The 13,949-nt window shown below is 41.5% G+C and overlaps 1 protein-coding gene across 2 annotated transcripts in view; it reads right to left on the reverse strand.

The window, feature by feature from the left end:
- The window catches only part of PDE3B (phosphodiesterase 3B), a 55,176-nt gene extending 43,130 nt beyond the window's left edge, over positions 1-12,046 (reverse strand). For both annotated transcript variants that reach the window (XM_026668338.2, XM_026668337.2), the window contains exon 1: positions 8,775-12,046. In XM_026668338.2, the coding sequence (XP_026524123.2) occupies positions 8,775-9,773 (999 nt within the window). In that variant the 5' untranslated portion in view covers positions 9,774-12,046. The remainder of the gene's footprint in view (positions 1-8,774) is intronic.
- Positions 12,047-13,949: the final 1,903 nt, after the last annotated feature.

Raw genomic sequence — 13,949 nt, forward strand, 5'->3', positions numbered from 1 at the left:
CCCCCCCCCCCCCCCCCCCCCCCCCCCCCCCCCCCCCCCCCCCCCCCCCCCCCCCCCCCCCCCCCCCCCCCCCCCCCCCCCCCCCCCCCCCCCCCCCCCCCCCCCCCCCCCCCCCCCCCCCCCCCCCCCCCCCCCCCCCCCCCCCCCCCCCCCCCCCCCCCCCCCCCCCCCCCCCCCCCCCCCCCCCCCCCCCCCCCCCCCCCCCCCCCCCCCCCCCCCCCCCCCCCCCCCCCCCCCCCCCCCCCCCCCCCCCCCCCCCCCCCCCCCCCCCCCCCCCCCCCCCCCCCCCCCCCCCCCCCCCCCCCCCCCCCCCCCCCCCCCCCCCCCCCCCCCCCCCCGCCCCCCCCCCCCCCCCCCCCCCCCCCCCCCCCCCCCCCGCCCCCCCCCCCCCCCCCCCCCCCCCCCCCCCCCCCCCCCCCCCCCCCCCCCCCCCCCCCCCCCCCCCCCCCCCCCCCCCCCCCCCCCCCCCCCCCCCCCCCCCCCCCCCCCCCCCCCCCCCCCCCCCCCCCCCCCCCCCCCCCCCCCCCCCCCCCCCCCGGGTTGAACCTCTCCCTTCGTTACCTGCCCTAGGCCCCCCCCCTTTGCTTTCCCATTAAAGGAATTGCCTTTATGAGCAGTAGCAGATTCTCTAAAATACAGTACCCACTTGGAGAAAACCTACTGCATTATATTTAATAGCTCATACAGGCAACCCGTGACTCAAAATCTTTCTCTGAGCTCAGACTTTTCACTGCCAGCCATTACATTCCATCAATGTGTATTCCAGCAATTAACAGACGCACAGGAAAAAAAAACCACTTTTAATAAGGATCACTGGGAAAGGAGAAACACCTGTATTTAACTTTGTTCTGCTACCCAGTGATAGCCATCAAAATAGCATAAACACTAGTGAGTTGCAAAAGGCTGAATCTGTCTCCCAAAACAAAAACAAAAAAGCTCTTTTCTTGCCAATTATATTAAAAATCACTCAAAGCTGATCTCTCTCTAAAAAGATAAAGGAGAGAAATAGAGGACCTGGAGCCATATACTTTAAAAACTGTTAACAATTGTTCTCCATCTAGCTCCTATGCTATATCTTTAAAATATATGCATACATATATTGTTGTTGTTGTTGTTGTTGTTGTTGTTGTTGTTGTTGTTGTTAATCTTTGGTGAGATTCACAGCCTTTGGGGCTGGTTGATAGTTCAACAGCTCGAGTCCTAACCAAGGACCTAGGAACTGTTAAGGTAGTGTCAAAGGATATAAGCTGTTCCAAGTAGGGTAGTTTTTTGTAGAATTAGGGTATTCAAGTCTGATAAGTTTAGAATTTCCAAATAGTGAGGTAGCCCTTTTGGTATTGCTCCAAGGGCTCCAATTACAATTGGGATAACACACGATTTCTTTTTTCAAAATCGTTCAACTTCAATTTGTAAGTCCTGGTACTTTGTGATTTTTTTGTTGTTGCTTGTCTTCAATTTGTGCATCACCAGGTATTGCAATGTCAATGAACCAAACCTTTTTCTTTTCAACTATTGTTATGTCAGATGAGTTGTGGGCCAAGTGCCTGTCAGTCTGAATTCTGAAGTCCCACATGATCTTGACTTTTTCATTCTCCAGAACCTTCTCAACCTAATGTTCCCAGTAGTTGTTACTATACTCAAATCCAAACTTTTGGCACAGTTTCCAGTGAATGATTTTAGCAACTTGGTTATGGTGTTCTAAGTAGCCAGTTTGTACAATTTTGCTGCACCCACTGATTAAATGGTCAACTGTTTGATCTTTCTGATTACAGAGGTGGCATTTGCTGTTGGTGGTCACATGCTGAATCTTTGCCTTCATGCAATTTGTAGCTAAAGCTTGTTCTTGAGCAGCCAAAATAAAGCCTTCAGTTTTTTTCAGTATTCCTGATTTTAGCCAGTTCCAAGTAAGCTTTTGGTCAGCTTTGCCTTCAATACCTTTCAGGTATTGGCCATGCATAGCTTTGCTTTTCCAATTTTCAGTTCACTTCTCATTTACTTTTTTTGTATTCAGCTTTTGACTTGGTTGTCTTCAAAAGGGCTCCATTATTATTATTATAATTATTATTACTATTATTATTATTACTACTACTACTACTACTATGAACTACTTTAGGAAGTCAGTTTGGTGAAAGACTTTAAGGCACTATGTTAAAAACCAGAAGATTGGGAGTTCTAGTCCTGCCTTAAGGTACACAATCAGCTGGGTGACATTGGGTCAGTCACTTTCTCTCTCACTCTTAGGAAGTAGACAAAGCCAAACCACTTTGAAAAAAAATTGTCAAGAAAATCGCAGGGACGAACAATTTTATGGTATTTATCTTCTAAAAAGTATTTTTATGTCATACCTTTATTATTTTTACAAATAACTCAAGGCCACAAACATATCCAACATACCTTCCTCCTACTATTTTCCCCACAGCCCAACGATCTGTGAGGTGGTTTGGGCTGACAGTGACTGGTCCAAAGCCTTGGCTTTCATGACTAAGGCAGGACTAGAAGTTCCACCCTGCCCTCATATATCATCTCCCCAAGTCTCTCTTTCTCCTTTCCCAGTCCAAGTCTTCCATTTGTCCTACCCATTTACCTCAAATCTGCACTCACATTCATGCCAGGTCCCCACAGTTGCCCAACAGCCCTTCCTCAGACTGCACCTGCCTTAGGCACTTGATAAAAGGAAAATCAGCCCATTGCATCTTTAACCTACCCTATGATCCCTTCCCCACAACTTCTTGAAAGGGGAAACCAGATGTAACCAGCTAGAAAGTTAGGGAGGCTGATCCAAAGTCCAAGGGAGACAGACAGTGGGGCAGTGCTCAGCTTCAGTTTGGAACATGGTCCCACAAGACTCAATGGGACAGCAGCAATCTCCTCATGGTAATCATACTATCCAATCCAAAACTATCAACCCCAATTCATGTCCTTCTAAGTCTTCTTCAGGGCACCTTCAATCTTACGTAAAAGCACTCCAGGGAACCAAAGCATGAGTTTAAATTACTTGACATGCCAATTACTTAGCTAACATCCATTTATTATCTTTGTAAGAGTTAAAATATGATAAGGGCAAGACCATTTAATTTTCTGTTTTGGTAAAACTCCTGAGGCATCCATGGCTATAAAGACCTTTGGATATTATATTCTAAACAAAGAAGCTTTCTCATAATTGAGCATTGCAGTAAATGAGAAGCATATGCTTCCATTTATGGGAAGGTTTCTATGCATGCTTATTGAATATACTTATCACTCTCTTGCAAACCTTTGCATTCTATGTGCAAAAAGCAGCAGCTGTGTGGCCAGAAATCCCCAATTTTCCCCTCCAAATAAGGATAGAAGTTTCTTCTTGATCCTTATTTATTTAAATTATTGCTTAAATAGCAAAAAGCAGCAGAAACTTATGAGGGGAAAGTACGTTGCAAAGGAGGTTAAAAACAACTACAGAAAACATAGCATAGCAGATTGGAATAACTATAATCATTGAATATATTAATGCAGTATATTTTGTTGTCAGAATTTATTTTGCACTGTTGAAGCTATTCAGCCAGTGCTGCTTAAAACTACATGTGCATTCCTATCTAACAGATAATCAGAGTTTGAAGGGACATTGTAGGTCATCTAGTCCAACCCCCCACCCAAGCGGGAGAACCTACACCATTTCTGACAAATGGCTGTCCAATCTCTTCTTGAAAGTCTCAAGTGATCTATGGAGATTCTCAGTCATTCAGGTCATGGTTGTCCCAAAGGCAGGAGTGGGATTCTACCAGTTCGCACCTATTCGCTAGAACTGGTTAACATTCTAAGCAGTTCGGAGAACCGGTTGTTAGAAGAAATTACTGGCCTAATCCTGTAAGGAAGGCAGGAAGGAAACATTCTGGTGTTGTTTACAGAAACTGCCTCCCCGTTAACCCTTATTACATTCTTGGCAGGACTAGACTTCCTGTCTCAGGAACGTCTCTGGAGTTTTTTCCCCCTCCTTTGCTGGTACTTTGCTTGTGTGGAGTGACCATTCAAAGTTACAATGGCACTGAAAAAAGTGACATGACCATTTTTCACACTTACGACTGTTGCAGCATCCCCACAATCATGAGAGGCCAGGCGAGGAGATGCGTGCCTCGATGTGAGTGATATTGAGTTGGCCACACCCAGCCAATAACATGACCAAGCCATGTCCACCCAGTCACATGACCACCAAGCCACAGCCACCACCTAAGCCACACCCACAGAACCGGTTGTTAAAATTTTTGAATCCCACCCCTGCCCAAAGGTCCTTTTTTTCAAAAGGGAACTAGACTTTTAAAAAAAAAATGATTTGGAGTCATTTGCACTACTCAGGTAACCTGAGGACACAGATAAATCTCCAAATGGCCTCAATGTCTCTCTAAAAGAATGAAAATGACCAGCTATCTGTAAGGAATATAAATCCTTCCATTTCCCCATCTTCTGGTCAGAGCTGAAGAAGCTTCTTGGATGAGAAGCGAAAGATCTTAAAAAACCCAAGCAAGTCCAATTGCCTCTTGAAAAAAAGGACCTTTGGGACTACCTGTGCATTCCTTGTTTACTGGATGAAACAACTGTTGTAATGATATATCATAATGACATTGTGTTGTCATTTTGTTGTCTGTAGAAGAAACATAAATTAATGCAAACTTTGTTACAATGCATTTTATTTAATTTGTTGTAACATAGGGAGAAAGAGCAAATAAATCACAGTTCAAAGTTCATGGAATCAGGCTTAACATATTTGCTTCCTGAAATAATATGGAATTAAATATGAAATAAGTATTGTAATATAACAGCACATATGAAGTTATACAAAATATTCAACATAATAGCCATTTTTAAAAAGTAATGTAGCATGTTAAATCATATCTGTGATTCCTCCTCCCTTCCTGCTCCAGAAGGCTTCAGTTGATGAAATCAGTGCTTCCCAAACATTTTCCTTCAATACCCAAAACTGCTTATCAGAAAGTAGGTAAAATGTAGGTAAAACACTTTAAAATAATTTTAAATGTCCCCACTACAATTGAATAATGGGCATGTTGTCATTACTAAAAGAAAAAAAATACCTTTACCTAATTTTGAGGAATTTAACCAGGTTTGGGAAGCACTGATTTAAATGATATGCCAGTTCATTTCTACAATGTTGCAATGTATTTTCTTTTCTTTTGTAAAGAATACTATTGTATAAAATAGTATTATTTACACAAAGTTTGTAAATGTGTAGCTTTAAAATTGATATTGTTCATCACATAAACAATATCAATTTTTACAGCTCGCACATTTACACAGTTTTTCCCTAAGTTGTAAAAAAATAATGCAACCAACATTGTCCAACAACTCAATCTTTGGAATGAAGTATGTCGTAATAGTTTCTACTTTTTAAAATGCCCACACCCTGTAAAATAGAAAAGCTAACCTGAGATTCATGCCTATATTCCCTATTTTCTGGATAATTAGTGAAGGAAAAAAACCAATCCTAAGATATGTGTTTTTGTGGTGGAATCTGGCACTGAGTGGGTGGGAGGTAATCTTTCCCAAAGAGCTAAAAGGCAAACCAGCTTTGAGTCTTTGGTGTGCAGAAAAAGGCCCAGGAGGGATCCTCCCTAAACCTTCAAAGAATAAATCAGATAGTTATACAGATGTACTTTAGTCTGGCAAAATTCCTGCCTATGGGCAAAGAGCAACAAGAAAACTACTGTGAGCAATTCATTGTGTCTTGGCTCCTTACTCCTGACAGTGTTGTAGCAATTATCTTCCTGGAATGTTTACTTGGAATGTTAGTCTGCCCCAAAGAAGATGTTACCAAGTTCAGATGAATGAATCAGATGTTTAATAAAACCCTAGTTGTATCATTCTTACTTGGACAGTATTTTTAAAGTTATGCCTAGGAGATTCAACTTAGGAAATATGTATTTCTCACCATATTATACCCATTGAAACGACTTCAAAAATCTAAAAAGAAACCTTATACTCTAAAATATATGCCTTGAAAGAAATAACTTTTTTGGGTGCAAATTTTGAATTTTCTTTTCCTTGAAATTTTAATTTAAAAGAAATTTGAATTATAGAATAATAAATAATTGCTCGTGGTTTGAACCTAAATTTCACTGCCATATTTTGTTGAATCATTTGAAATGATACATGCTACCCATGATAAGCTTATTATAAGATTCTTGACTTTTTCAGACTATGATGTGGTTAGAAAAGCTATAACGCAGATCATTATTGGAATTGATTATTCTTTTAAAGTTAGTTAATGAAATATTAATGAACAAAATTCTTGTTTCTACAGCTCATTCCTATTTGTATTATACAAAGCATAAAAAGAACTGTTCAATCATAGTACAAGCTTCATATACTATACAATTGCAATAAAACAGTAGAAGTATAATTCACAAATGAGATGTACTTCCTGTTTTACTATGGCAGGTGTGACGTTAAAAAATGAACTTGTACTGGAGAAATATGCAAACAGATTTTATTTAAAATCTGCATATCCTTTCCCATGCATGTTTTTTTCAAAGCTTACACCAGTTCCAAAAAATAACAAGTGAATTATTTCATTTTTCACCATGAGTATACCCAAAACTATTCTTAATATACTGCCTCATATATGTTGTCTCATGCAAATGACAAAAAATTTCACTGAGAACAGTTTTTATTAAAGCACACAAATTTGTTTCACTCATGGTTGTGTATAGTACATCTTTTTCCAGCTTGGATTATTTGAGCTGTGTTTTAATGATGTATAATTGTCTAATTTTCAAAAAATAAGTCTCAAGTTACAAAGATGTGCTAAATAATAATCTAATCTACTTTTTCTATATTTCCTCAGAACATTCCTGAATTAAAAGAATATCTATTGTTTTATATTTTTCTAAAATATAACTTAGACGTTTTCATATAAAATCCAAATTGTTTTAAGAATATACACTGTTATACTATATTAATTAAAAAAAACTAATGTTTTAAGAAATAAAATGTTTGGAAATGTTACTGCCACATTAAATATTAATTTTAGTGTTTATAACATTAAATAGTAAATTAATTTTAATTTTAAATGGTAAATTAATCTAAATTAATATTAATTTGTAATGGCGGTTTCTACAGTATATAAGGAAAGGATTACTTTTTTTAAAAAAATTGACAATTGATAATTACCAGTTATGGATTTCTTTGCCAATATTTATGTTCATATTTTAAAACAAAATAATAAAAAAATTAATATTAATTAAAATTCACTGAGGGCAATGATATAATCTTAAGTGATTACGTTCAAGGGTATCTTTTTTGCATGCATTGTATATTTATAAACTTATGTATTTAAGAGAATTAGTAGTAAACTACTTTACTAGGAAATATATTGTTCCTTAGAAGGAATAGTTGCAACAGTATTTTGTACCTTGTAAGTATTTTCCTTCCATCTTATATAAATACAAAGCTAATTCTTTCAGTTGTAACACATTTAACCAAGAATCCACTATGTAATATACAACTTCATATTTAAAAGTTCAGGGAAGAAGATACTTGAGAATGAATAGCCCAATCATCTGTACAGAATAAACTCAACATTCCTTAGAACTTACCCATATGTAGATATGCACAGAATTGCAATCTTATTGTACAAATTAATTAAAAAAACCATGATACATAAAATAAACCAAATCATCCAAAACTGCAGACAAGCTTCCTTTATTTGCTAATAGATTTTATACAGTGAGCTTTTCAAATTATGGAATCTTTCATGATCAAGTCTATTAGCTATGCGGCTTTTCTAACAACAAACAATGTTCTCTTCAGATGGTTGTAATGTAGTATTGTAATTTTAATCTTTTTAGTGTAAGTTAATATACCTACCTTATAATGAGTCATGTAAATTGTGAATCAATCAAGAGAAATTTTTGCTCACTTATCTCTTTTAAATACAATTACTGCTAACAAAATAGGCTGAGTACAATTAAATCTATTTGAAAGCAATACTATTGATGAGTTTTCTTAAGAAATGTTTTCTAATTTTTCCACAGTTGATACATCCTTCTCACTGTTCTTTCCCTAGGCTTTTATCTTTCTTGCCATTTCCAATAATATGAAACTTTTATCTGTCTCCCATCTGTCAAAACAAAATTGATTGTTTTTGTCACATTGCTGAGTACTTTTGAATAGTTCCAAAAACATTACAGAACAAAACTTTACACAACTGTTTCTCTTCCTTTTCTCAGGCTATTTGGGAATTATAACAGTAATACTGAATTAGTTTCAACGCATTCAACAGCTCAATGTTCACCTAGTTTATATTGTTGTTAAGAATCTGTAGCCCTCATTTTCCAAATTTATACTAAGTTGGCCCTGAGCAACAAAGGCTATCAGATAGTGCATAGTTACAAAGTCCTTTAACAGTTTAGTTTGGCTTAGAGAATGCAGTTGTTTTGCAAATTATCAACTAAAGTAACCTAACATGAAATAGCATGAAGTAATTCTGTATGCAGCCTAACAATATCAGTGTACAGTACACACAGTGTATTTTTGCGACAGGCTAAGGCGTCTGGCTCCTGGATGATACAGGTTTTGAGTCAAGTGAGTTTACGTTCAGTTTTAGAGACTGCATAGTCTTGACCAAATTATACAGACACTATCTCCATAAGCATGGGCTGGAAAAGGAAACACCACACCGCCTAACAGGAAAAGAGAGTTCTGCATTAGAGCTGCGGGAGGCTCATGCAGAAAGCATCCCCCACGCTGTGCTGTGTCCTAAGGTTCTTTCTTGGCAGAGTCAGGCTTACCTGTTCTTTGGAAATGCAAGGCAACGAAGGTCTCCTGGACGTTTTCCAGCCGGCATAGTACGCGGCAGAAGTCTCTCCCAAGGACACGCAACTGGATCTCCTCTTGGGTCGGATGACAGGAACTTTGTGATCGGCGCTGCCGGGCAACTTGGGATGCGATCCCTGGAGATGCTGCTGTAAACCCCGAGCCAAAGGGGAGCAAGAAGAGAAAACGCAACGCTCTCCTCCTCCCAGCAACGCCCACAAGCATCCCGCCATCCCGGCGAAGCAGGACAGCAGCGGTCTAAGGGGCGGCGGCAGGGACCCCAGGCTAGTGAGCGAGACCAGCCACACGAGGCTGGAGAAAACCAACACCAGGAGGCTGCTGCGGAGTTTGAGGCCGCGCTGCAAAAGGGTCAGTCCAGCCACCGTGCTAAGCGCGGCCAACAACCGGCCCGCCAGCATCTGCAATTCGGCTGGCGGAGGGTGGGGGACGCCTGCCTCGACTTCGGCCTGGCGGGCCAGCAGGAGCCACTGCAGCGTCACCAAATCCCCCGCGAAGCAACAAACCGGCAGCGCCAAAAGCCACCGGGGGCCACCGGGCTCATCCCGGCCCAGGTAGCAGGTGAGGAAAAAGAAGGCACAGGCGAGGCTGAAGAGGGGGCTCAGGCACCGGCAAAGCCCGAGCGGCGCTAACAGCCCGGTTGCTTCGGGGCTGCTCGCAGCTGCGCCCGCTTTCCTTTGCCGGTCTCCCCAGGGCAAGGCGCACGGCAGGAGCGCCAAGGTAGCCGCCGCGGCACCCAGACCCCAGAGCAGAGCCCGGCGAGGGGCGGCTGGGAGGAGCGCCCGAAAGTCCAGCAGGAGGCTGCTCCGGGCCAGAGGAGCCGCGCATCCCTTCGCGTAGTAGCCGTTCCGCAGACTGGGCTCTGCGGAACCGCCAGCCGGAGGCTGCTGGCTTAGAAGTTTGTTGAGCCCGCGCTGCAAAGAAGCGGAGGCGGCGGCTTCTTTCTCGTCCCTCATGGTGGTCGAGCGGGAAAGGCTGAAGGAGGGCAGACGGAGGAGGAGGAGGAAAAGAAGCCGGGCTCGGTCACTTTCTCCTACCTCCCGACCTTGCCTTCTTCATCTTTCGGGGAAAGCCAGCAATAAGGAGCTTCGCTCCTGAAGCGCAAACGGCGGCGGGATCGCAGAGTCCAAACTCGGAGCATGGTGCGTAAAAGACAGGAGAGGAGGGGAAACGAAGGTAGAGAGAGAAAGGGGTAAAAAGTATCCCTCTCCCCTCCTTTCTTTCCTCCTCGTCCTCCTCCTCCTCCTCTCGCCCGCTCTCGGAGAGAACGTGCTGCCGCCTCCCAGAGTTCCAGGGCAGCAAGGTCCGCACGCGCTCTTCCAAGGCACGCCCTCCTGTGACGGCACAAATGCAGGAGCTGCCTTCTGCTCTCTCTGCCCGCCGACGGCAATGCAAGGGCGCACGTCACAAAGTAGGAAAGGGTGGCCAATCGGAGGAGGAGAAAGTCTCTCTCTCTCTCTCTCTCTCTCTCTCTCTTTGTGTATTTGTAGTGTGTGTGTGTGTGTGTGCGTGCGCGCGCGCCCCCCCCCAATAGAAAGGGGAGGAGTGACTCCGTAGGGCTGATGAGAAATATGGTACTGTAAATCCTAACGAGTTTTGCGGAAGTTTAATCCTTGTGAGGGCAGGAATGCAGTCTTGAGGCGCGGGTTGGCCCCTTTTTTTCCTACGGCCTCGCGAAGCGTCAGCTTGGCTTCAAACCACCCGCTCTGGCTGCCCGCTTCCGATTCCCACCCTTTCCTCCGATTCTTGGGAATTTGCACGAATTCTCTCTTCCCCGCTACTGCTTAGGTTCTCTTTAATCTTGATGCTGAAAGCAAATCAAACGTGTGACAGGTCGAAGATCCGTAATATAGGTAGCCCTCAACACAGTTGAGCCCCAAATTTATGTCGCCAAGTGAGAAATTCGTGAGGGGAGTTTTGCCCCGTTGTATGACTTTTCTTGCTTAAGTGAATCAAAGCCGTTGTTAAATTAGTACCGTAGTGGTTCAGCGAATCTGGTTTCCCCATTGACTTTGGTTGTCAGAAGGTTGCAAAAGGCAATCACATGACCCTGGGACACTGCAACAGTCAGAAATGTGAATCAGTTGTCAAGTATCCAAATGTGAATCATGCGACTATGGGGATGCTGCAACAGTCATAAGTATGAAAAATGGTCATAGGTCACTTTTTACAGTGCCACTGTAATTTTGAACGGTCACTAAGTGAACTGTTGTAAGTCGAGGACTACCTGTATTAAATGGAATTAAACTATAGCATTTGCCTAGTCACTTCAATCCCGCAAGATTGGCATGCTCCAGATTTATTCGATGAAACTTTTATCTACTGGGACGCTAGAAGTGTGCCTTCTCTGTAGCAGTGCCTGCCCTCTTAGAATAAAGTCCGCCACTCATATTCATTCTGCTGTTTTTTGGAAGGCTTTTCACCCAGGCTTTTGGCAAAGAGAAAATGAGATTCCTCACTTCATTTTACTTTCCGTTTTTTAATCTGTATTATTTGCTGATTTATTGTAATTTATTTCATTGTTGTGAGCCACAAATTGAGAACTGGTCAGGATACAAATATAATAAATTACTAGAAAACCAGTGACCCTTTGGCTCATTATTTCAGAATTCCTTTCCAGATTCCTAGATGCTTTCAACAGTGGCAGAGCTTCAAATGGACTGATAAGGTTCTTAAAAATTCAGGGAGATATTCATAGGTGTGGTCTGCCTTAAAAATAGCCCATTTTGAACTGTTCAGTATAGTCAAACATCAGCAGTTCACCACAGGCCATATTTTATGACATTTTGCATTATGTCATAACATGTTTTCTAAAATGTGCCTAATTTCAATTCCACAGAACTCAAGGGTTCTGGATTTTGGACATTCTGTAAGTTAGCCCATTTGAAGTATTTTTGTTTTGCTCTATGATACATTGTTTTGGCCAGTTAAAGTAACAGATATGACAACTTTAATAGTATACAAGATAACCTATGACCCATTATGACTTCCTTTTAGAGATATTTCCTCACCAGATTCCTCAAAGCTTTAACAATGACAAAACTTCTAATGTACTGCCTTCACTGGAATAGTTGGAATAATTCAGATAGATATTCTGTATCTTTCCTTGAAAACAATCCATGTTGAACTCTAGAATAGTCAAACAGCAGGATGAGAAACGTTTTATGACATCGTGTATATAATGATATGTCAAATAATATGATAATTTTAATGTCATGTTTTATAAAATTTAACCAAATTTCAATTCTACAAGAATCATAGGTCTCAGAGTTTGGATGCATTCTGTAAGTTACCCCATTTTAGGAACCTTGGTTTAAAAATTGTTGTTCTATAATGCAGTGTTCACCCAGTTAAAAATACGGAAATCAGAATTTTAATAATACAGAGATATAATATAGTTGCCTTGAAAGTAACCTATCTTGAACTAGTAGCACAGTCAAACTTCAGGAGGTGATCGATCACAGGAAATGTTTTATGCCATTTTGTGTGATGTCACAAAAATCATTTTTTATGTCATTTTTTAAATAAGATTTCTAAATTCCAGTTCCACAGGGATCACCAGCCTTGGATTTTGGATGCATTTTGCAAGTTTACTCAAACCTTCACTGAAAAAGTTTTGCCCTATGGTACACTGTTTCATCCAGTTAAAGGTTATAGACACAACAGTTTTACCAGTATATTAAAACAGAGATAAAATTAGTTATATTAAGAAATAGTCACAGCTGACCCCAGCCAGAGCATAGAAAAACTCAAACAAGTAGTGCAAGATCAGAAAATGGGAGGAGACCTGCCCCACAGAATTGCCAAGAGTTGGAGATGACTGAATGGACAATATATTAGTAAAATTGTAAAATTAATAAAGTAGTTCTGGCTGGAACGTTTATCACATTTGCACTATGAGTCCCTACATTTTCATTGCAGTCACATAGAATTTGGTTATTGTGTGGGTATTAACATAGTAGAAATCTAAGAAGATTGACATATTCTTCAGTCCTTCCTGGGATAACATATTACCCCTATGCAGAGCGATATAAGAATTACATTGGAACAGCACATATTGGATAGTTTTTATGTCTTCAGAATCACCAGAACAGGTACATTCTGTTAATGGGATTTTGGTAAATTAGCCTTGTAATAGTTCCGATGTAGTCATTGTTTGGTTCTGAAGAAATCCTTCCTCAACTTGGGGAAGGTCAGTGTCTGTAGATAACTTGCAGGTTGTCAGCAGTCTTTCACTATTAGGGTTTTTGTATTTTGGGAAAGGGTGCCAGCTTGAGTACAATCCTCAATGTCACCTAGCCTTTTGTCTCTTGCCTGGTCAAGGTCAGAAGCTAAGAGGGAATCTGTGGCCAGCCTATAGTCCCTCAGTTTCTGGTCCACTGTGATAATCATGGTGATGGGTGCTTATTCAAAAATATTAGCATAATCAGGCCATTGGAAAAGACACTAATCTTAAGCCAACATATCAAGACTAAATGCCATGCTCTTGGTATTAATTTGGTCTATCCCATCTTAAGCTTGAGCTCCCTAGGGATGTTCCTTGGGGCTGCAGTATGGACCTTAAAATTTTTGTTCGTTTAAAGTTGACTGCATTTTTTTAATATAAGGTTCTACCTGGGCTCTATATAAAGGTTGAGTGAGGATTTTGACCTCAAATAATTTTAAAGCTGCTGCTATTAATTTCCTTTGAAATAGAAGAATCTCTTGATGAGTAAAATGATCTTTTGTTTTAGGTTCTTTGAATAATATATTTCTGACAGGCTTTCCAGACTCCCTAAGAATGGAAGACCACTCCCAGATTTTTGGACATGAGCACTTGTTTGATCCCCCCCATTTATTATCTGACTTGACGTATAGTTTTTTTATGGTTATGACGCTAAGTTTACACCCTTTGGCCTCTTTTCTTCCTTATAAGGCATAGCAAATAAGAAGACAGGTAGTCTTATCAACCAAGAACTGATACAAGAAGGGTGTGCTCGCATGTCACACATTTCCTGGGACTTCCCAAAGGGGTTAAAAGTAATTCTGAAAATCAGGGCAGTGAGAATAAAGAGCAAAGATCACTGCTGCACAGATACTGAAGCAACAGAAATAGCTTTATTTACATGCCATGCAGGAAGTTAGAATTTTGT

Source organism: Notechis scutatus, chromosome 1, assembly GCF_049901735.1.
Source record: "Notechis scutatus isolate UNSWTSFEM ecotype Mainland chromosome 1, rNotScu1.2, whole genome shotgun sequence".
NCBI classification, from domain to species: domain Eukaryota; kingdom Metazoa; phylum Chordata; class Lepidosauria; order Squamata; family Elapidae; genus Notechis; species Notechis scutatus.